Here is a 24,348-nt window from a genome sequence, read left to right as displayed (position 1 = left end):
TTCTCAGCAGTCGCTCTTTGAGGTTATTCCTGGCTAAAATCCTTTACGATTCCTGCCTCTCCTTCACCATGAGAACTGTGATGTTCATTCGTCTTAAGACATGGGTGAACTATCTACTCCTGCAAAAACAATACAGAAAAAAAAAACGCACCCCAACCTGATTATGATACTAAATAATGAGCATTAAAGCGTGCCTTTATGACTGAGTATGCAGTTTCAAACCCATGCCCTCAGGTTTAAATGCTTGCAACTCTCTGAATTTGCAGCCTGGAATCCCAGCAGGGCTGATTCAGCCTTCCTCATCCTAAAGCTGATATATTTAAGTCTCATCAACCTTAGGGATTGATGTGGGTAGTTTTGTACAAGCCTGACTGTAGCTGAACTGCGCACGTAGAAAATAAAGGTTACACAAGCTGGAAAGTCTCTTAACCAATGTAACATTCAAGGCAAAAACTCTCTGAATAAACAAACTTCTGTCTCTGCGTGCTTTCCTACGCGTGCTCCTTTTGGAATGAGATTTCAAATCTGCGACGCCATCTGCTTTATGTGGATATTAAAGATCTGACGGCGCTTTCGGAGGAGTTGGCCAACATCTCGTGTTTGCTTCAGCTGCAGTGCAGCATGGCGCAGGCCTCTTCTCTGCCGGCGCGGATACGTGCTGGCACGACGATGCGGTGTTGGTGACGGCGATGGGTGTGTGCGACCACGGTTTGGTTAATGTGGCTCGGGACGGCGCTGGGTTCTGTGAGTGCTGGCCTGGCGGGTCTTTGCTGAGGCAGCGTTGGTTTTCAACATGGGTTTACATCAATTTTCTGACTCCCTGGGTTTTTTTCATGCTTTCTATGGAAGATTTCGCTCTGAATAATTATACACGAAGTTTCGTAATATGTATGTAGTGCACAGAGCTTGTGGGGTGACTTTTTCAGCTCCCACAAAATGCCAGGGAATGTGCTGCCGGCCCACACCGTCCCCGTGGGCAGAGGTGCACCGGGTCCTCCCCACGCACCCACCCGTGCCCTGCTCCTCCTCTGGGGCTGGGGCTGGGCACGTGCTGCTGCCTTCGGGGCTGGCTGTGGGGCTGGCTGTGGGGCTGGCCCCAGGCTGGCTCTGGGCTGGCTTTGGGGCTGGCTTTGGGGCTGGCTCTGGGCTGGCTTTGGGGGTGACTTTGGGGCTGGCCCTGGGCTAGCTTTGGGGGTGACCCTGGGCTGGCTCCAAGCTGGCTTTGGGGCTGACTTTGGGGCTGGCTCTGGGCTGGCCCCAGGCTGCCTTTGGGGCTGGCTTTGGGGCTGGCTGTGGGGCTGGCCCCAGGCTGGCTGTGGGCTGCCTTTGGGGCTGGCCCCAGGCTGGCCCCAGGCTGGCTCTGGGCTGGCTTTGGGGCTGGCTGTGGGGCTGGCCCCAGGCTGGCTCTGGGCTGGCTCTGGGCTGGCTGTGGGGCTGGCCCCAGGCTGGCTCTGGGCTGGCTGTGGGGGCTGGCCCCAGGCTGCCTTTGGGGCTGGCTCTGTGCTGGCTCTGGGCTGGCTGCAAGCTGGCTTTGGGGCTGGCCCCGGGCTGGCTCCAAGCTGGCTTTGGGGATGGCTCTGGGCTGGCTTTGGGGCTAGCTGTGGGGCTGGCTTTGGGCGTGACTTTGGGGCTAGCTGTGGGGCTGGCTCTGGGCTGGCTGTGGGGCTGGCTTTGGGGGTGACTTTGGGGCTGGCCCCGGGCTGGGTTTAGGAGTGACTCTGGGGCTGGCCCCGGGCTGCCTCCGGTCGCCCTCCGGGCCCCAGCGGGGCCGGCCCGCGGCTCCCCCGCCGCCGATCGCTGCCCTCGGCCCGGGGCGGCCCCGGCTGCCGGCAGGACGCGGCCCGGGCCCGTCCCTCGGGGCGGCCCGGCGGGCGGGGCGGGAGGCGGGCGCGGCCGAGCGTGAGGGGCGGAGGGCGGGAGCGGAGCTCGCAGCTCGCAGCGCCCCGGCTGCCGCCGCCTCCGCCTCCGCAGCGCCCGTCGGGAGGCGCCGGGCAGCGCCGCCGCCGAGCCCCGCCGCGCCCCGTCCCGCCCCGCCGCCCGCTCGCCCGAGCCCCGCCGAGCGCCATGGCGGCCGCGGCCGCCGAGCCCAGCAGCGGCCGGTACCAGCAGGTGAGGGGGGCGGGCGGGCGCCGCGGCTCCGCGGGCCGCGCCGGGGAGGACGGAGCCCGGGGCTGGGCTGTGGGGCCGCCGCCGCCGCCGCCTCCCCCCGCGGCCGTGCCCCGCCGAGCCGGGCGGCGCCTCAGCCCTGGCCGCAGGCGGGGGCCGGGCCCGGGCCTGGGCCTGTGCCGGGCCTGCGGGCGCCGCTGTCCCGCTGCGGGGAACGGGGGAGAGCGGGGCGGTGACCGGGCCCGCGGCGGAGGCCTCGGCCGCTCGCTGAGGCGCGGTGGGCCCCGCCGGCGGCCGGGCTCGGCCTGCGGCGCGGTGCGGCGCGGTGCGGCGCGCTGCCCCAGGCCTCTCCTCAGGGCCGGGCTGGGCGTGGAGCGGCGGAGGGGCCGGAGCGGCCTTGCCGGGCGCGGTCCCCGCCGGCCGCGCTCCTCTGCGGCCCCCGCCGTGCTGCGGGGAAGCTCCGCGGCCTCTGGGTTCCAGCCCGCGGGCCGGAGGGCTTGGCGTGGGCTCTCTGGAGGAGCCAGCTTGTTCCGCGTCGCCTTCGCATTAGCGTTCATTTTATTGCGTTGTTTACGTTTGGCCCCTCTGGCTCAGGCTGAGATCCCGGTAGGCCGGAGGCTGTCCTTTAAGAGCTCCCTTGTAAATTTGGGGTTGTTCCTCCTTCCCGAGCTCCTGAAGCAGACGACGTGCTCTGTCGGGAGCAGCGGCCTCGCGGAAAGGCTTCGGTTGGGCTCCGCTGCGTGAGCCGGCTCCTGCTCACGCGCGTTTCTGACGTGCGGACGGGGAGGCTTCGTTACTTGAAGTAAGGGCGAGGAATCCCTCAAGACGGTGCGCGGCACTCTCCTGCTTAACCGAGTTTCTTACAAGAAATCGCTGCGTTATGACTTTGCCTTGGTAGCACTTTCAGCGTGGGTAGGCTTGCTCTCCTCTGAATACGAGATGCGCCTTCCCATTGGGGTCGGATATTAGTCTCATTATGATAGCTGGAGATCTCTGATTTTTACATACTAGAAACATAAAAGTTAAGTCAAACTTAGGCTTTTTTTTTTTTTTTTTTTTTTTTTTTCCATTCTGTGCAAAACAGTCGTGTTCACTTAGGGAGACAAATCTCTTTACTGTTGTTCTCGGAAATGGCAGGTACAGATAACCAGGTCTCTTCCCTAATCACCTTTCCCATCCGAGTCCTGCTACTGGTGTTGACAAATGTCTTCACAAATGCCTTTTACAAAGGGAGCTAGCTTCGCGTCCCCTCGCCTCGAGCCCGTGGCGGTAGGTGACAAAAGGTGCTGAAGGACGCTATCGCGTTGCTCTTCAGTGACTCTGTACCTGACCGATAAGCACAATCCTGGTTTCCTTAAAAGAGAAATGTGCAAAGCTGTTGTTTCGCCAGATCCTGCTAACACATCCGACAGACGCGTAGCAGGCACCGCTGCTGCTGTGGAGCATAGCTGTGCGGTACTGCAGAGATTAGGGAGGCGGGCCGTGTCCCAAAGGATTTATACTGCTACAGACAAACAGATAATGGAGGCCCCGTGAAACGCCTGGTATACCTGGAGCGCAGGATCAGAAACTAGCGTATAAATATATCTACTTTTGTGTAGCTGCTTAGAAATTGCTTTTTTTCCCCCTCACCCTCTGCCAGAACCCTGGTATTTCGCGTTTTGTAAAGCCTGTTGTTGCTGAACTGGCCTCTGTTGCTCCAAAAAACCCTGCAAGCTGTGGAACTAAAGATGCAGAGTTGGTATTTAGATGAAGAGGAGATGAGAGGGTGGGAGAGTCTCTCTAGCATTGAATGTGCCAATTTTTTTTCCATACATTGAAACTTATTGTGCGTATGAATGTACAATTAACGAACGTACCACGTGCCAATGAAGAAAGGCTTGTAGTGAATTGGGAACCATAAGGGCTAGAGCTGAATACAGGACCCAGTAAGTAAGGTAGCCTGTAGAAATTCAGAACGAGCTCATTTAATCTTTAAGTTACTGGATTATGAGGCAGTGGAGGAGAACTGAGAATTTTAAAACTTGATAATTTTTTTTTAAGGGGGTGGGGGAGAGGGGTAACGCGTTAGCGGCGTGTGTCACGTAATGAGGCGGTTCCTGTACGGCTAAATGCGATCTGCCGTCCAAGCGTGCCAGGGCCGTGTAACCCTGCTCCTGGGAGCACTACTGGTGCATCAGCCTGCGTGTAGGAGCGGCGCTGCCGAGCTCTGGGCACTACTTGAAGGTGTAAAAAAATCTGTAGGATTCCTTGGGTGCGTGTATTTTCAGGGGAAAAAAAAAAAAGGTGGTAGTTAATGAGGATAATCCGAGGACAACAGAAATTGATAACTGCGTTTGAAACCTGCGTGTTTGTTCTTCTGCCCTGTTCCTCGGCCCCTGCTGCCCTGCGGATGGGGGGCTGTGGGCCCTGCACCCCGGCAGCCTCCTTCGCCGCGGACTCACAACCTGTGTCTGTTCACCGATAGCGCGGTGTTAAAAGGGACATACGGTGGCATATGATTTATTTTTCTAAGCTAACTTTCTAGCCCTTGCGCTTTGTTCAGGCGTTAGATAATCCAATAAAAAATAGCCTGCGATGACGCCTTTGAATGATGTGGCAGTCTGATTTCATATACTGAGGAAGTGCAGCTCGATGAAGAATAAAGTTAAAACTCCAGAAAAAGGCTCTCGGCTTCCCCCTGCTCCTTTCTGTCGGAAGCACAGGCTGGGGCAGCGTGCGGGAGCCGGGCAGGGTGACCAGGACTGACCACAGGTTTCGGTTCCTCCTCTGCAGACCGGGCTTGTGCTCTGCAGAACGGGAGATGTTTGGGAGGAAGGAAGGCTGCAGCACGCCCTGGTACCGTTATTCTGTGCTGGATCCCAAAAAGGGACGCTGGGAGGCTGTTGTCATTTGGAAAGTTGCTGTTGTCACATGGAAAGTTGCACAGGGACGTTGTTGGAATTAGGTGGCTTAAGGCCTTTTGAGTATAGCCCCTGGCTTGTGAGTTCTTCAGCGGCAGAACTGTATTTCGTCCTTAAAATAGAAACTAGCCTCCCCTCTGGAAAAAATAGCCAGGCTTTTAATAGGTTTATTTACACTGTATGTTAATGGAGGCATGCTTTTTACTTGAGGCATTTGAAAATCTACGTGATGTATATGAGTAATGTAAACCCACTAGAAAATGGTGGGTGTGTTAAATAATGAAGACATATTCCTTTTTAAGTGATATTTCTTCCTGTTCCACTTGTTGAAGGCTTACATGGATCATGAATCGTTTTGGAAGGGGAGGTGTCTGTGGGAAACATAAGAAAGATTTTTCCATTTGTTTGGTCTTCTTTCAGTGAAATCGTAGAAGAAATACATTGCTGAAGATACAACGTGAGTACGGTTTAAATCCATGGAGGACCACGGTGCTTACTTAATATCTGGGAAGGCTGGAGTGAAATAGGGCGGCAGACGTCAGTTGTTGCCCTGCGCTTGCCTTAAACTTGTATTTAATTCTTCGGTTGAAATGGGTGCACAGATTGAAACTAAAAGATGAGCATATAGCTATTTTTTAATGTCAGCAGTTAGAATTAGTGATGTCATTGGCTTTTCGTTTCCTTGGTGAGGTACTGGCAGTGTGCAGAAGATGTGCTTGCTAAAGATACACGCAACTGATAAGAACGGTAAGGAAATTTCCAGGGTAGGTTGCTTTCACATGTTGTTCTCTTTCTTTTTTTTTTTTCTGTCAGTAGAAGAGGAGGCGTCCGTTGACATAACAGTAAAGATTTCTTAAAAAGTTGCAGAGTAAAGTCCCGTCTCTTGCACGGCCGCCACTTTTAGTGGCTGCTGCAGCTGATGGGGCCACAGGCTTTGTTAGAAGCTGCCCGACGCCCAGCCCTGTCTGTGTTCAGGTGACTGAAGCCTCACTGTTCTGCTCTGAAATACCCACTTCCGTAGGCAACAGTACCTGTCGGGTGATCGCAAGGTTTTAGTGATTCTATGTGGAAAAGTAACTATAGAATGAAAATAGATTCCATCTCTAAAACTCAAAGGACGTGGGAGATGCTGTGAAGCAGTAGCAGTCCGGTATCGTCATGGAGCTTGTGTAACAGCAGAAAATAGCCTTGCAGGCAAACTTTATTAAAAAATATTCTCTCAGGTATCGGGACTGTGTTTGACTCTTACCTGGGCTGCTGTGGTGACTTTTCTCTCGTCACTGAAATTCAGCGGGGCTCAGCAACCCTGTCTGGAAGCAGATGTAGGAGTGGTCCTGGGAAGCAGATGTAGGAGCGGTCCCTCGGGCCTCCGGGTTGTTAAGTGGCTCGCAGGAGATGTGGCACCTCTTTATGTGGCTTCGGCATCGTGTTTTAAAAGGAGCCATACCGAAAGCAAGTAGCAAAAGTTTTGTGTGTGTGTGTGAATTCTGATTCTTCGTCATTGGGACTAAGAAAAATTGAATATTAAGATGTATCCATTCATTCTGTTTCTGCCTCTTCTTGCGAGAGATCCAAATTTGGTATATGGTGGCACAGTGGGATTTTTTTTTTTTTTCATTGAAGATACTTAACGTTCTTCGTATGACAATTAAAAAAAAAGTCATCTTTTAAAATGCTTAAAAGATCTGGCATTCTTTCTGTGATGTCTTAACGTCCAGAAAAAGGGTTAATGTGATCCTAAGTATTACAGCAAGTCCTTAGGCTTTGTTCGGTGATTGAAAATTTAATTACAGCTATCTAAGATAAAAACCTACTTCTTCTGTATTAAGACCTTGAACGCTCAAACCTAAGGACGGTCTGCAGGCACAGGTTTGTGCTGGCCCAAGTGCTTGTGTACAGCCTGGCCAGACCGGCATAATTCCCCGTTGGAACAGAGGCGAGGGAGTTAGATCAGCGTGTTTCCCAGGACCGAGGTGTATTTCCATGTTGTCAGGCCATTAGCTGCAGTGAGTCAGTGAAGAACAGCATCCTCGTGAGCACGGCTTGCGTTTCGATGGACGCAAAAGACGTTTTGATTTCTGGTTTTACCTTGGTAGCTGTGAGGGTGGTTGCAAACGTGCCCTTCAGGCGGATGCGCCCGCTGGTTTCTGGTCCTTGCCCTGTGCATCCCGCTGCGTGGGTGCAGCTGCGTGCTCGCCGCACGGCAGGGAGCTGGTCTGGAAAAGGAAAAGCATTTTTGGGGAGGGGGAGCGGAGGCGCGGCTTTCAGTCCCGTATTAAAATGAAGGTTGGCAGAGGTCGCTCCACAGAGCCGGGCGGTGCTCAGGGCCCGGGGGAGAATCGGTTCCCCCGGTGCGAGGCTTGGGCGGGAGCATCAGCGTCTCCCGGCGCAGGGAGAAGCCGGAGGGAGGGTTTGCTTCGACGGCGCGACCGCCGAGCGTGCTGCCGCAGAGCACGCACCGAGCCGTGCCTGCGCACGGGTAGCCGGGGCAGACGCGCCGGTCAGGGCTGTCGCTCTCCTTCGGTTAAATGAACTGGAAGTGCCGACGGGAGAAAGCAGTTATTTGCTCATCAAGGAGAGGGCTGATGCGCGTGGGTTGACTTGTCTACTAGCTGATCATTATGCCTGCTGATGAATAAGCTGATATTAAGTTATAGGCATCTGCAGCAGCATTGGGCAAAAATCAGGATTTCAAATCGGGGTACGTTTAAAGTGAAGCGTAAGTCAATAAAAATAATTCTCCTTCAGAGCTGGCAGAAACTTTCCTTTGCTTCCAAAAGGCCAAAAATATGGAAGGAGAAAAGTGAGGGGTCTTGCAATGGGAGCGAAGCGTAACCTTTTTGTGGGCAGGCTGTTGCCTTGCTGGAGTACTCTCAAATTTAGTAGTGATACGCTTTTCTTTTTTTTTTTTTTTTTTTTTTTAAATGTTTGGCTTGCAAAGGTTATGATGTCATTGTTCTGAAAAAATCAATCCTGTCACCTTTTTAAAAAATATTGATTCTCTTTGTGTCATTAGCCTAAATATCTGCCTTTCTGAAATCTCACAGAAACCATAGTAACAACAAAAATGAGATCCGATGAGGGTTGTCTTCATCCTAGGATTCCTCTGAGACTTCTGTGCAGTTCTGCCTTGCGTGCCAGGACATAAAATAAGAACTGAAATGCAGTAAACATTCATGGTATACTGCCGAGTTAATATATTACTGATGATATGTTGCTAAGGTGAAGCTTGTAGTAATCCTGCTTTAGTTACGAAGAATATTTGCATGTAGCCTAAGGACTTGGGGCAAGGAAAGGTTAAAAGAAAAGGTCCAAAACTGTGTCAGCAGCCCATGTGCAAAGTTTAGAAAATTTGGAAGAATTAACAAATACATTTATTGGAAAAGCTTTCTCCAAAGTTTACGTGGAAATATTTCAAAACATTTTGTAAGTTTTGAACTTTAATGCTGCTGTGCTGTGCGTATTTACACGTGATATGTCTCAAGCAGGGGGAAGTGGCAGGCAGAGGTGATGACTTGCTCAGAGCCACGCTTCTGATGGTGTTTTTTGGGAAGGAAACGTCCCTGGGTCTTACCCCGTTCTGTCAGGCAACTTTCTGTTGTTTTAGCAATCCGGTGACAAAATCACAGCCAAACTTTTGTTTTAATAAATACGCATCGCTGTAAAGACTGTCCATTTTTTAACGCCACAAATAGAAGAGTCAGCCCTTTACAAGCTACAGCCAGTGACTCAAAGAAAGAATACCACGCAGCCTCAGCAAAAGAGATTTCAGGCAGACGCCGCTTTCCTCGGGCTCTCCGGGTCCTGAAGGCTCTCGGCGGAGGCCCGAGGGGGAATGGCCTGCGAACCCGCGGAGCGCAGCCGTCCTCCTTGTGCGCAGCCGGGGCGGGTGGAAGGCGCAGGCGAGCGCGGCGCGGCGGTGCTGGGCCCTGCGAGACCTCATGACTCATTCTTCCCGTCACATGAACCCGCGCTGCTCCGCTAATAAGCGCTTAGTTGAATTTCACATGCCTGGAATCAGGAAAAAGGCTGGAAGGCATTTGTGTACCTTGCCCATTAGAAAAATCTGGTTTCTCTAACTATACCTCCTACAGCCTCTAGCTCAAATTTAAAAAGTAACTATGTTTTTTGTGTCATTGCCTGAATTGTAATAGCTTGAAGCTAGCAGTAAGTTCAGCTTGCTTTCTCCCACATGAGATAGTTGTAAGAATATGTATTTCCTTTTACTAGTGAAAGAAGAACGTGGTAAGAGTTCCACTGGCAGGAACTAATATTACACTCAACTGTCTATGCCCTCTCTTGTTTCATCTCTTGCAGTGTTGTCGCTGTATTGGTTTTGCGTGGCAAGGTTTTGGGAGCGGGGGGGGTTACAGGGGTGGCTTCTGTGAGAAGCTGCCAGAAGCTTCCCCGTGTCCGACAGAGCCAACGCCACCGGCTCCGAGATGGACCCAACGCTGGCCAAGGCCGAGCCCATCAGCGACGGTGGCAGTGCCTCTGGGATAACGGAGTTAAGAAGGGGGAAAAAAGCCCTGCTGGGACACAAACTGCAGCTGGAGTGAGCGTATGTGAGAGGAACAACCCTGCAGACCCCAAGGGCAGTGCAGGAGGAGGGCAGGAGGTGCTCCAGGCGCCGGAGCAGGGATCCCCCTGCACCGGGGGAGGCCCCCGGGGGGAGCAGGGATCCCCCTGCACTGGGGGAGGCCCCCGGGGGGGAGCAGGGATCCCCCTGCACCTGGGGAGGAGCCCACGCCGGAGCAGGGGATGTGCCCGGAGGAGGCTGTGACTCCCTGGGAAGCCCGCGCTGGAGCAGGCTCCTGGCAGGAGCTGTGGCCCCGTGGGGAGAGGAGCCCAGGCTGGAGCAGGGTTGGTGGCAGGAATTGGGACCCCGCGGGGGACCCACGCTGGAGCAGGCTGCTCCTGAGGGACTGCACCCCGTGGGAGGGACCCACGCTGGGGCAGTGCGTGGAGGACTGTCTGCCATGCATGGGACCCACCCTGGAGCAGGGAGGAGTGTGAGGAGTCCTCCCCTGTGGAGGAAGGAGCGGCAGAGATGACGTGTGATGGACCAACCGCAACCCCCATTCCCCGTCCCCCTGCACCCCTCGGGGGGAGGAGGGAGAGAAATTGGGAGTGAAGCTGAGCCCAGGAAGAAGGGAGGGGTGGGGGGAAGGGGTTTTAAGATTTATTTTTACTTTCTCATTACCCTACTCAGTTTTGGTTGGCAATAAATTAAACTGATTTTCCCCAAGTCGAGTCTGTTTTGCCCGTGCCGGTAACTGCTGAGTGATCTCCCTGTCGTCATCTCGACCCACAAGATTTTTTGTTATTTTTTTTTCTCCTCTGTCCAGCTGAGGAGGGGAGTGACAGAGCGGCTTTGGTGGGCAGCCGGTCAGGGTCAACCCACCACAGTCACATCAGGTGCTTTCCTTTCCCCCTCCTTGGCGATTGTATTTTTAGTCTGTATATGTCTTCTTTCTTACAAACATCAGGGTTTTAATTTCTGCCGCCCCCTCACTAGGAGAGCAGGGCATGCAGTATCCAGTGTCCCCAGCGTGCCAGAGCCTTCCTCCTCCGTCAGTAGGCTAGGTCTTGTAGGCAGAAGAAAAAATGTGTAGAAGTATTGAATTTTCAAGGACAGACTGAAAATACGCATGGTGGAGCATTTTCTGAAAATTCGTAGGCTACAGAGCTGGGAAAGACAGAATCAACTAGTTTGACTCTGCATTTTACTGGATTATCTGTTAGGTTGCCCCTTGTGCTGTGTGCAGGCTGTTCTTGAATTTCTGCAGCAGTGCTCTCTTTTTTTTTTAATTTTTTTTTTTTAAAGCTTATTTTAATAGGCAATTACTTCACAAGTTAGAAGAAAATGCAAACTAATGACTGAACTCCATGGGGTTTATACAATAAGGTATTTTTGTTTCTTGGTAAGGGCTCATGCTGAGTTAGCTGGTTTGAAAAAGATGAAGATGCATTGCTGTTGCGGGAGCTGCTGCAGCTTATCGTGTTAATTGCTTGGCGCCCTGAGGCTAATTAAAGCTGCAGCCCTCGAGGCCGGTACCTGCCCCCTCCGCCCTGCGTGCCCGCGGCCTCGCTCCAGGCGCGGAAGGGGACTGATGCGGCGTGGGTTCGCGTCTGGCCGGGGGCCAGCGTTTCGGATCTCTCCTGCTGACAGCCACAGCATCTGTGCTGGGAGGTGTAATACGGATTAAATTTTCATCCGGATCACTTAATTAATTTCTCCTTCTTCAAGGAGGTGGTTCAGCTTGGTGCCACGTGGGGAGTTCTTACCCGGAAAGCTTGGGGCTGACCGGCTCCCTCTTTTTCCCACCTCTCCTGTCTAGAAAATGTGAATAGGGAGAGGATGGAGGCTCGCTGTTAGAGTAGCAAGGCGATCTTTGATGGTGAAACAGAGTCCTGTTTCTGCAACGGTCTGTTGTTGTGGTACAGCTGGACTGGGTGACAGTGCTGCTGAATTTTTTTCCAGTCTTTCCTAGTGTCATTTCTTTCCTTTTCCCCCTCTTGGCTCCTTGGCCATACCGGCAGAACTGCTCGTGTCGTCGCCTGCTAACCCACGTCATGTAAACCTCACTAGGTTAAGCTCCTTGAACATCAGGTGTGTTTAAAATCTTCTTGACCTAACTGGCGTAGGGAGCTATGACACATGGGCTGCGCTGGCAAGGTGGGGAGGACGGCAGCCTCTGCGCCGGGGAGGCGGAAAGCCTTGGGGACATTGTGTCTGGCCGCAGCGCAGTGAACCGCTGGCTTGTGGTTACTCGTCCTGTGCACACTCGCGGTTGTGCAGCTGGCGGAGGTGCGCAGCTGTCCGGTTAATGGCAGAGAAGATGGAACGATCCACGCTCTTCTCGGCGAGCTTGTAGGACTCGCATGTCTCACAGCTCAGACACGCAGCTGTGGTTTGGATGCAAACGTCCAATGAATTGCACTTAAAACATCTGAAGGAGTTTTGGCTTTGACTTTCACAGAAGACATGGATGTAGCCTGATCTTTGGACTTAGGCAACAAAAGGAATAAAAACCCAAGACGCAGAGCAGTTATATATAAAACAAGACCTTCACTTAGAAGTGTGAGCTGATTTTTTTTTTTTTTTTTCTCTCTTTCCTGATAAGACATACAAGTAAAATAAGAACATATTCCCCCCCTGTCCGCACATTAGATGCGTGGGAAGGACTTGAATGGCAACATGTCTCTCCAAAGAAAATAAAGCAACATGTCATGGATGGCTTCAAGAGTACGAGCAGGGGTGTGCGGGAGGGATAGTTCAAGACGGCATTAAGGAAGAAGTGGCAGGGCTGCTGGTTTTTAGTGGTGATTTCAAAAGAGAGTAGTACCTCTCTGTTCAGGCATGTGGTTTGGTCCCAGGGTGCTTTTTTGAAATGAGTTGTCTTTCTGCATAAAACCTCAGTTTCTTTGTTGATGAGATGATGAGAAATGGAAAGAAGAAAAAAATCAGATGGCAGCAGAATTTGTAAATTCCTTTCTGGTGCGTTCTGCTTTGAACGCTTCTGGCCTGGTATCGTCAGCGTCTCTGATCAAAACCTGCGTTTGCATACCTGCTTCACGCGAGCGATGCTGTATATTTGATAAGCTGTATGGTTATTTATACAGAGCCTGTGGGAAGCACAGTGCACAAAATAAACGCTCTCCTTTTCAGTCATACAGTGTGAAAGGTTGAAGGGAAACAGCAAGATTCATACTTGTATGTATCATTATGTGATGTATCCCTGGAAAAAAACACTTCCTTAGCAAAGCCACAGGCAGCAATGGAGTCTTTTGTTGGATATCTCCTGCTCTTTCCTCGACTAAACCAGATGCAACTGCAGCTTCTAAGCAGTGTGAGCTGAGAAATCTGAGGAAGTGCCAGGGAAGTGGAAAGGTACTGGAAAGATGTATGCTGCGCTTTGTCAAGGTCCAGGTGTGTGAGGGTACGATTTAAAAACACATGAAAACTGAGGCGGCATATTGATCATTTCAAGTGGGAGTGCTTCGGAGGGAAGCTGAGCAGCTGCTCGGATGTCCCCTGGTGCTGTAGAACAGCCTTCTTCCAGAAGAGTCTGTTGTGTGCAATTAAAACTACAGGGGTAATTGCACAGAACTTGCGAAGCCCCGTTAACCTCTCTTGCGTGTGGGTCTGTTCAGCTGCAGAATGAAGAGGAGCCAGGTGAGACCGCACCAGTGGTGAACGATGCCCCTCCGCCTTACAGCAGCATTTCTCCGGAGAATACAGGTAAATTTAAGGGAAAGGAAATAGCTAGGTTTCCTCTGTTGTTCTTTCTTACCTCCTTAATTGTTCTCCATATTGACAGATGGCATTGCAGCATCCTTACTAAGGCTGCAAAGGATCAGAATTGATCCAAAGAGACTATTGTTACTTGTGGTTTAGAAGATGCATTTTGGCTGCATTCATCTGATGTCATCCCATCGAGTGGTGTTCAAGTTACATTTCACAGTGTTCTTAGTAGATTGAAGATGGTTAAAATCAGAGTGCTATGAGGATTTGTGGTTCCCCTCTCGTTATTTGGCGTTTGGATGATGCTGGATTCCTTCCAAAAAGGACTTGTTACTTAAAAGGAATCAAAGAATTTGCTCTTTCTGCAGTTTTCAGTAACTAAGGACTTGGTCATAAGGGTTATACATCTGAATCATCATACTGCCGTGTGCCTCTCTAACAGCTTTTAGCAAAACAGCTTGTTTTGTGTTGGTTATATATCAGAGTATTTTGGCTTAGGTAAATCTTCTCATTTTTTTTTCCCCTCCAGTCATAGTCAATTTTTCAAATAAGATTTGGAAATCAAATGCAACATGCTGTCAGTCTCTCAAACAGCCTGCCAGCATTCGATAGACGTTCGAATATTGTGTTTCTCAAGCTGCCTGTTGAGCATCCTGCCTTGGCCCGCTAACCGTAAAGATGTCTCATCAGTTCTGGTTCCTTAGTGTGTCTCAGCGACTGGGGCTCAGAAATGCTATGTTTAGTTTTTGTTCCAATCCCTTTCCCCTCCATCAGAAAACAGTTTGGAGTCTCTGTGGAAAAAGCGGTCACCGGTGGCCTGAGGCTTGCAGTGATCCTTCTTTGACTCACTCAAACCATTCGGACTTGAAAATATGACTACTTCTGTGTATTGAAGTCAGGAGAGACACAGCATGCATCATTGCGTTAAAAATAAGTACAGCCAGGCGTGTTAAAGTAGTGCTCTGCGTATTACTTTATATTAGATAAGGTGCTCCTGTGTTTTTCACTTTCTGTTTTGGGACAGCAAGAGGCTAGCAGGGTGGGGAGGGGACAGCAGGGGCAGGCTTCACCAGCCTGGGATATTGGGGTCTTTTGAAGTCATCTGAAACGCTTCTCATTCCCAGCATGGTGTTCTTAAGGAACTGACAAGTTACCTTCTATCTAACTTTTTTTTTTTTTCCCCAGCTTATTTTGATTACAAGGATGAGTCAGGATTTCCTAAGCCTCCATCTTACAACGTGGCCACAACACTGCCTAGTTATGATGAGGCAGAGAGAACCAAGGCTGAAGCCACAATTCCCTTGGTTCCTGGAAGGGTGAGTACGCTTGCCTGGCTGTATGTCCTTCACATTTCTTCCGTAGAATTTCTGGTTTAACTCCTGCCGATCAAGTCTCATGACCTTTTTTTTTTTTTTTTTTTTTTAAGCTTTCTGGGGTGGTGATATTACACACTCCCAAGAGTTCTGTGGCTAATTTTTTTATTTTTTTTTTTTAAATTTTCCTCCGGGCATCTGTGATGATGTAAGACATCTCAGTAATGCCAGCATGTGCTCTCCAGATTAGTTTGGCAAGCTGACAGGAACTGTACTGTATCCGTGTGCACTGTCACTGTTTCTTTGGTTTAAAAGATTTAGGATTAATTGTTCAGCCATCTAGCATATCTACCCTTGATAGTTCTGCCGCCTGCTTAGTTGACTTTTCCAGAGGTCAGTGTAGCTGATACAAGGATGATAAAACCATTCTGTCAGAATAATTATTTTTTATTTTTTTTTTGTTTTTTCAACATTATCTCTTGTTCAGCCTCTTCCTTCACCCCTGCTAGCATTAGGTGTCCACTGCTCATTATACTTCTTTTTTTTAATAAGTAGGACAATTATTTACAGTGAGAACAAGAACAGGTTGGATCTTGACTGTCTTAAAAAAAAATACTGCCAGTGACTTAATATTTCATGCCCTGCATCATCTCAGGATGAGAAGCAGGAATTTTTCCTGCTTGCACTTGTGGCCTTTTGAGATTCAGGATTCCACCCCCTACCCCCAGGGGGGCTTTCCTTAAATGTAAATGAAGCTTTTTGTATCCCTCCATTGCACACTGCTTTTTGAGGGTTATATGTACAATTTGCTGGCCCTTTTTTGAAGAGCCACATGCAGAACTGGGATTGCTGTGTGGACTGGATCCATACACATCTTGTCTCCCTGTGATTTCCAGGATGATGACTTTGTGACACGGGATGACTTTGACGACACTGACCAGCTGAGGATAGGAAATGATGGAATTTTCATGCTAACTTTCTTCAGTAAGTACATGATGGAACTTAATTTTTTTCAGGCAGTGATGCAAAATAGCTAGAGTTATTTTCACATCTGTGTGTACGTAGCACCAGGAAAAACCTGTGTGCAAGAGGTTTATGGGTTTTTTTCCTTGGAATATAAAGAGGGCTTGACCTGCTGCTTTTCTTCTACTTTCTCAGTGGCATTCCTCTTCAACTGGATTGGATTTTTCCTGTCTTTCTGTCTGACTACTTCAGCTGCAGGACGATATGGGGCCATTTCTGGGTTTGGTCTGTCTCTTATTAAGTGGATCCTTATTGTCAGGGTAAGTTGTGTAGTGCAAAAATGTGCATAGACACCGGTACTCTTTTTCCCCTGCTCGTTTTCATCTCGCTTATACTGAAGATAGTTATAAATTTAGCTTTTCATAACAAAATAGATTTTGAGCCCCTTATTCATTCATAACAGAGCTTCTTCATTGTTCCTGTTTATGTGGTGGAATTATTTTTGTAATAAAAGAGAATAAAGATTGCACACCCAAGTATGGCGCTCTTGGACAGAGCCACTGTAGTGGATCAAAATGCATTTGTGCGTTGAGCAGTATATGATCTGATCTTTGTAAAACATTTATCCAGATAAAGCAAGTCCTGCTGTCAGCACGGGGATGTTCCTCTCCAGTATGATGTTCCTTAGGTGCTCCTCTGAAAAAAGAAGAAAATAGTTCTCTAAAATGAGGGATAGCCGATGAGGAGAGGGAAATAGGGACTTAAAAATTAGGAGGTGTGAGGTTTGCTTTTCGCTGGAGGAAGAGGAGGCAGCCACCGCTTTGTCACACGGACGGGAGAAGCCCGCTGGTGCCCTCTGGTGTGACATGCCTGTGGCACAAGCAGCAGGGGATCAGGAGGAAGCACACTTTCCTGGCTTTATTTTATTTCCATATAAGTGCTGGACATATCCAGGCCGTTAAAACATCCACTGGGCTCCCCTCCACCAGATCACACGGGGAGAGGGAGGGGGTGGCTGATCAGAACTGGTTTGTATTATGGGAGGGCACACACCTCCGCCTGCAGAAGCCAGAAGGCTGACGTAGTGTTTTTAAAACTTGGAGGGGGAGAAAGAGAAACCTTTCTTGAGGGTGGGAAAAAAAAAGATATGGATGTGCTGATGCTGGAAGGAATGGGGCAGGGTGGGGGGGAAAAAAAGTCAAACTATTTTTTGGAGTGACTGTGAGAAAATACCAGAAAAGCTTTATTTGGAACGCATGAAAAGAAGGTGTCTGTGTCTGTGCAAATGGCACGCAGACATCCCAGGGCAAATTTTGAATTTCAAGCAAAAAATCTCATTAGCTGTGCATAGGTAGAAGTAGAGATCATTAGTATTAGGGCTCTCACTTCATACCTAATCTCTTTGGGCTAGAAATTGTAATTTGTAAATATAGCATCTGTTCACTTTTTCTGTAGGAAGTTAGGATTTTTGGGGTCATCTTGTAACAGTGGTGTTAAGAACTATTTGCTGGATTAAGAGGTGTGACAGAAACAGGTGACCTTAAGTGTGGGTTTGATTTAAACTTTGATAACAAGCTTACCTTTTGTTAGGTTTTTAGACTTCAATAGAATGAAAACAAAAAAATTATACTGTATTTACCACTGACAGAGTGAACTTCAGTGCTCTAATAGTGTCGGTGCCTTTCATTCAATAGGTGGTAATTTTCCCAATAGAAAATCTTGTCAGAGGGTTCCACAGAGCTGGGATTTCTTTGTCAACTGTACTTTTGTTTGCTATACTATCAGACTTTACAGTGTAATTAGCATGATGCACTGCTGCAGACCTGGTCTTCTGTTTCAGAAACTGCAACTGTGGTTTATAAGCATCAAAGACGTCATGGAAAATGGGAGTATTTGCTCGCTAGTGTCTTTCTGCTCCACTGATTGCAAAAGTTTATGGCTGGGTGTTGCCTCTGTTCCATTCCCCTCGGTTAGAGTTGGTCTGACGTGTGTAGAAAAACCTTAAATGAAAGTTCGTGGAGGTAGCTTGTTCCCTGCAGTCTGTGCAGTTGATGAAACACAGCATTCTACAAGCTCTCTTGTATGCAGCGGGCTTGATCTGGTTACTGCTGAAATTGGTGAGAATAGATTTGGGTTCAGACAGTGCTGTGCGCTCTAACTTGTTTCTCTTTTTCCAGTTCTCCACCTATTTTCCTGGTTACTTTGATGGCCAGTATTGGCTTTGGTGGGTCTTCCTTGTACTAGGTGAGTGTTTGTTCTGGGGGGAAGAGGGAATGCATGCTTAAAACTCGGTAAAGTGCAGTTAGGGCTTTTGTGAGCGTAGCTTTACTGGCTATTAAAATGTGCGCATATAGATGTAAAACCAAAATGTAACCCTTGGATGACTACTCCTCTTACTGAATGCCTTCTGCGTTTTAAAGGTACACATGAACACTGCCCCTTGGTTGCCATTTCTTTGTGGCAGCATCCTATTTATCATCCAGAAGGAGTAAAGAGGAGAACAGTGCTTGTCTTCATAGTAACTGCTGTTGTAGCTGTTCTTAGATCTTAAATGGAAGAGTGGGTTGTGGTCTGTCTTTTTTTCTTTTTTTTTTCCCCTCCTTTGGAGGTGGCTGGATCTCATTTGGAGTTGAAAGTTTTGTGATTGGCTAAGGAAATTTTGGTTTTGAGACTGGCTGAAATTGAAAGATTAGGTGTCATTGATACAAAAAAAATTCTTGCATTAAATCAGCTATTGTGCATCCCAGCAGCTTAGGTCCCTCCACACAAATAACGGTGAGTTGAACTGCTCCCTCTCTAATTGAAGAAGCAACACCTGTGTTAACTGGACAAATGTGTTTCTTCCGTCTAGGTTTTCTGCTGTTTCTCCGAGGATTTATTAATTATGCAAAGGTTAGGAAGATGCCAGATACTTTTTCCACTCTCCCCAGAACCAGAGTTCTCTTTATTTACTAAAGGTAAGCTTTCTGCTTTCCTGAATTTGTTCTGTTTTGGTTTTAGCTCTATTTAGTGACTCTTTTAGGCTAGACTTCTCTTTGCTTGAATATTTTTAGAGCACAAGACAGCAGAAAACAGTTGTTTCTTGGTATCCCATACCTGTTTCTACAGAGTCCAGACGGATGTGTTGGGGAGCAGAGGAGTACTTGACATTTCTTCCCGAGTTTTTGCTTTGAGGAATTGTATGTTCATTAGATTGCGTAACTTGAATCGTAAGAACGAAATCTCTGCCCCTTGGTATTGCGCTGTATTTGGCAGGTGTGTCTTTCAGACTAAATAGCATGCCTGAAACACGTGGTATGTCCTAAACGTGAGTAAAGGTCACAAAATGTTTTTAGAAGACCGTGCCAGTGTCATTGGCTTGTGTCCCAGAAAGAGCAATTTGTCTGAATTTTGTGTGCTGTTTGAATTTTCTGCCAAGTTCCTGAAGAAATTAAACTCTTGCACACCTTTGCTCTTTGAACACCCCTCCCACATCCTTCAACATACTGTCCTGCCTGAACATCTTTCAAAAGCCTTAATGCCTAAAAGTCTTTCACTTTAAGGCTGAACCTTAATGTTGCTGCCTTCTGAATGGGACTTGAAGGAAGGAGGCTTAAGTAGTTGAACCCTTCTAGCATAATTTCCTGCTTACAGCAGATAATGGGCTTGCATTAACTGTCCCTCCCTGAGGGGAAGGAAATCCTGTAATAGGTTGCTTCCCAGATGGTCAGTGCAACACGATGCTCCCTTTAGAAAGATCATAATTACACTAGATTTCCCCAAGACAGGGTTGAAGCAGTTGCAGCTGGGACAGCGGTATAAAGGAACCAAACAAACCCCAGCTTGAAATTGGGGGTCATTAAATTGTTCAGATTTTAAAACCGAGGCTTGATTTTCCAAATGCGCTTCTCTTTTATTAGAAACTGCAGATTGCGTAAGATTCTGCTTCGTTTCTAGCCTGTGATGAGGACATGCTACACAAAACGGGCATTGTGCAGTGTTTTCCAGCTTGAGTTTTCCACTGGTGATAGTGTGTAAAAATAGTTCAGTCAATTTATTTAAGTGTTTCAGTTCTGTTTAACAAAGTTACGGTTTATGACCTCCTCCAGGATTTGTAATATCCTCTCAAATTCCTGCTGAATCACCGGAGGGTTTATTTCCCCCAGTTGTATGGTCATGTAGTGTAAGCGTTTAAGCATCAGCTTTATCATCTGGAGTTTGTTCTCACTGGACAATTTTTTAAACTTTGTTTCTTTACTGAAACTTAATTTTTAATTTCTTAAAGGAACTGTATGGTTTCTTGGTGCACAGGCTTTTCCTATGTTTGGAATTTGAAATTACAGTTTTAGAGACCTTGCTTGACTCCTTGCTTGTGAGGATGGAGGTGTAGAGTTTTTTTAAAATTTTTATTTATGTGTTTATTTTTTGGTCATTTTAGAGCTTTCAAAAAGCACTCTTCCTTTTAGATACATTGAGATAAGTGTCCAGAATAATTTCTAAATATTACAACTTTGACGCTTCCCCTGAAAATAAATCTTTAATCCTAAATTCTGAGCAGGGAAACCGCAAAAGACTTGGATTTTCAGTGTATTATTGTTCTTAAGATTAGATTTCCCCTGTAGGGCATAATAAAAAGGGCACGGTGAACAATCATTTTCATTTTAGAGCAGGGATAATTTTTTAGAAAATTAGGAGGAGAGGAATAATCGGTGCAAACCGGAAAATAATGACTGGTGAAAATGAATCTAATCGAAAGCTTGGTGTTTGCTCGCCAGTCTGCGTGCGCTGTCGCCAGCAGCGTCTCAGCGGAGTGCAAGCTGCGCGACAAGTGCAAGCGTTCGTGTTGGATCTCGGGTTTAAACGCTTCTGGCCGGGGGGCTGGAAGAGACAATTTGTGAGAGCTGCCGGCTCTTTCGTAGCAGAACACTTGATAGAAAGGTACAGAAGTCATAATCATCCCGGGTGGACGCAGCAACTAAAGGCCGAGTTAAATGTTGTTCTCCCAGTGCAAATGCGGTGTAATTTCTTGCAGCTATGTGTTTTTATGCTGGTGTTTCTAAGAGCACTCCGATTTGGTGTCTGTTTCCCCCTAAGGAATTTTAACTCTGCAGAACTGTAAAATATGCACAAAACTACTGTTCTGCTCGAGTCACGTCATTGTGTACCGAGATATTTTATAAGCCTTTAGACATCCTGCACTCTTTGTGAACTACATCCTTCTGTTATCCAAAATAACAACCTAACTATAGTTTCAATATTCAATACCCTTCTCCGACAGATGTTTTCTGGCAAACGTCTTCCTGCGTTAGTGAATTCTCCCTCAAGAAGCAACAGGACACCTGCAGGAAGTGAATCAAGACTCTGGAGCAGAAAAAAAAAATAATCACCTGCTTTAAAATAAATAAATAAAAGTACTGTTGGGGAAAAAAAAAAAGGAGAAGCATTTCTTTCTATTTGTTTCTAGGTGTAAAATTTTAATAATTAATGCAGACTTCTGTAATCATTGAATCATTAGTGGCTGATGTTTGAAAAAGCTATTGCAGTCGAGTCCGTGACGTGCTAATAAAGCCTTATATAGATAGTTTCTGTAGTGATTTCGGCATGAGCCCGGCCCCGGAGCCAGCAGGGGACAGGCTTGCTTTATTTCCTCCTCCATCCCGGGAGCGGGTTTGGACTCTGGTCTGTCCTGTGCAGCGTGCAGAACGCTGGCGGCCCGAAGGGACGATCTCGGAAGGTGAAGCGATGGCATCGCTACGGCCGCGCACCTTTCCGCGCGTAAATCCCATGGCACCCGCGCTGTCTGTGGCTGAAGAGAAGGACGGGTCCACGCGGTACAGATGCTTTGAGGTGTCATTGGGAGAGAGTGTTATTTTGAAGGTGGCACAAGTATTAATTTTTTAATAGTCTATATTCTCAATGTTGTAGTATAGTTTACTTTCATACTACCTACTTTTTGGACTATATAGGGATTTTCACAGTACACACTGGTAGTGTAAAAAACGAAAGCTCATGTTGCAACTTTGTATAAAAAAATTACCTTGCAAAACAAAGGCCTTTTTTTTTTTTTCTTTGGCTTGGGACTTTTGAGACAATTCCTAACATACCTGTAATTCTTGCTTTTATAATTTGTGTTAGCAGAGATTATGATGCGTTATAAATGTAGATTTAATGTGCACTTTTGTGCTTTCTGCCAAGTGGTATTTCACTTCGGAGTTTTACTATATTAAAACTGTAAATATAGCAGAACATTAATAAATGTCACTTATGTAGCAATTTTTCCTGTAGAGCAGTGTTTAATTTAGTTTCTATGCTTTATTGCACCTGGTTATTGATTACAAATGCCGATTATCCGTGGGAATTTCGTTACTTTTCCGCAGGAGGTGTAACACAAATCTCCAAGGTGTCCGTCTTCCTTTCTGTAACCAGGTTTTCAAGCCCTGACACAGTCTTCAGTGCCAGCCTGGCAGGTCAGGAAACGGCGATTCTGTACATTTTTGGGGGGTGCTGGGTTTTTTTGTAGTCACGTGTAGATAAGTTATCTGCCTCGTGAAACAGGTTTGTTCGTGGTTTTGGTTCGTGGCCGAACTTCTCGGATGGATGGGCCTCAGAAACAAGCAGTTGGGGCTGACAAAGACAGATGGAGGTTACGCAGAGACTTCCTTTTTAAACAAGAATAAGTGTACACAGGGAGAATTATTAAGTTTATCCTGCAAGGCATAATCTGTAGCATTAGGGAACTCTGAATCACATTTGCCCAAACTTGGTAGATCAGCCTTGTGTTTACTCTCTTGGCATCTGGGCCTTATTTGGTCTTGTATATTCAGAGAACTCGAATATTTGGCATTCCTGTTTCTCTTCATTCGGTGGCCTGAAGCTGCAGACACCGAGAGCTCAATCATTCCCTCTGCAGATGGCGGTTCTGGGAGCGCAGGGGAGGGATGTGCTGCCGACAGCGGGTGCGTGACGGGGTCTGCAGAAACCCACGTTCGTGTTCGGCGTGGGTTAACACCGGCTCCAAGCTCGAAACAATTAATTTGGGTCTGTGACAGCTCAGCCGCTTTATGCCATGTAAGTGGCAGGTCTGCGGTCGTCTGCAGTGACCAAATAAATACCTTTGGCCTTCCTGCATCTTGTCGGCCGGGTTGTTTTCTCCTTCCAGCATTGTAAACCTCTGAGCAGGTTCAGACAGGATCCAGACTTAATCTCCCAGAAACTGGTTTCGTCTTTTGGTTGGGGAGAACAGCATGGTCCGTCCTTCTCTGCGAGGGGAGATGGCCGGGTTGGCTCGGCCCTCACGCTGGGCAATGCTTGCGATTTCCACGGAGGTTTTAAAATGTGATGGTGACCTTTGCAGAAGGTGCGGCAATGTGATCTTTCTGAAGCTTGCTTGGGTGGGAGGGTTTGCATCGCACCTTTTGTCCTGCGTGCGCCTGAAGCGGCATCTCTGACGCTTCAGCATCGCCTCGCTGCTCCCCCTCACCCCTCCGTTTTAGATTTGCTTGCATTTGGATAACCCTGGGACTATCTCGCTGAGCCTTGCTTGGGTCAGGCTGTGATTAGTGCATTGAAACGCTGGGATGCAGCTCTGAGTGAGGGAGTGACCCCAGCAAACACAGGACCTCTCCGCTGGCCTTGGAGGGGAGAGCAAGCAACGCTAATAGAGGTTGAGATTCTGTAGCAAATCGCTTTAAATTTGATAATCTCAGTGTTTCTACAGAAGAAGCACCAAGCCCTCTGGTATTCCTTTTAGCTGACCATGCCGGAAGGGGGACGGAGGCTTTGCGTGCTCTCGAGGGCACGCTGGCTGCGGAGGGGCCGCAGGGTGCCTGTGCCGTGGTGTGAAGGCAGCTCCGGCAGACGCAGGTGTTGCTCCGGCAGATGCAGGTGTTGCTCCCGCCTGCATTAGGGCTGGCACTCGGCCCCGGCCCGGCGCTCGCTGTTCCTTTCCGAAACCAGCGCTGAGGTGCTTTGGGGGCTGCCAGGTCTCTCCGGCGGCGGTGGGGTCTTTGCAGCCATCCTTGCGCTGGGCGCCGGGGTGAGCGGACTCCTGCAAACGTGCCGTCCGTTCCTGACGAAGGCAGGGCTTGGCGTGTGCGAGGAAGGGGAGCTGCCCCCGGGACGTCGTGGTCGCTGGCGCCGGTTATTCCACGGTGAGTCTCAAAATGGTGAAACTGTTCTGCGTCAGTAACAGTCTTACGCAGAAAAGCTCGGCTGTGTTACAGAGGAGTCGCTTTCTTTTTTTTGTGTCCAAATACCAGAATTGTTTGTACAATTCATTTTTTTTAAAAAATATTTTGCAATCATTTGAAAGTTGCTCTAAGGTTATTTTTCCAGGTATTGTAGGAAGTGCATCTTGAGATCTTGTTTTCGGTTCCCATGAAAGAAGGCAAAGCAACCTGAGGGGAGAAGGATCAGATAAAGGGGGAACAGCATGTGCTGGAGGAAATCAAATCTGCCTACGGAGAAGGTAGGACTGCCGCGGAGGAAACGAATGGGATCTGTCCATTGTCCATGCTCTTCTGCCTGCTCCGGTGGGAGCTCGGCCTCCAGTGAAGAGATCGGTGCTAATTGGCCATGGCATCCATGTGAAATAGAGGATTAAGCTGAGGAATAAAACTACTAAATGGGAGACCTCCCAGTTACTGAAAAAAGACTTCTTTCCCCTCTCCTCTTGCTCTAGCCAGCACACAACTATATTTCCAAGAAGTTGATAAATATCGCTAGATTTAGGGATGATAAACCTTTTTGCTTTACTGCAAAAGTCCTTTCTCACAAGAAAAACGCTGCGATGAATTCATCGCTTTGTGTTTTGGCCACACGAAGCCAACGACTGACT

General features: G+C 48.3%; 1 protein-coding gene across 1 annotated transcript; it reads left to right on the top strand.

Annotated features, from left to right (window-relative positions):
- Positions 1-2,064: 2,064 nt before the first annotated feature.
- Positions 2,065-20,985, top strand: NDFIP1 (Nedd4 family interacting protein 1). Its single transcript, XM_075715083.1, has 8 exons — positions 2,065-2,109; positions 13,167-13,254; positions 14,443-14,573; positions 15,467-15,554; positions 15,729-15,853; positions 17,711-17,777; positions 18,385-18,490; positions 20,791-20,985. Exons 1-7 carry the CDS (start codon positions 2,065-2,067, stop codon positions 18,486-18,488), a joined length of 648 nt encoding a protein of 215 aa, XP_075571198.1. The 3' UTR covers positions 18,489-18,490; positions 20,791-20,985.
- The last annotated feature ends 3,363 nt before the right edge of the window (positions 20,986-24,348 follow it).

This window comes from Pelecanus crispus, chromosome 8 (assembly GCF_030463565.1).
Source record: "Pelecanus crispus isolate bPelCri1 chromosome 8, bPelCri1.pri, whole genome shotgun sequence".
Taxonomy (NCBI): domain Eukaryota; kingdom Metazoa; phylum Chordata; class Aves; order Pelecaniformes; family Pelecanidae; genus Pelecanus; species Pelecanus crispus.
Note: the sequence above shows the minus strand (reverse complement) of the source record. Positions and strands in the feature narration are given on the sequence as shown.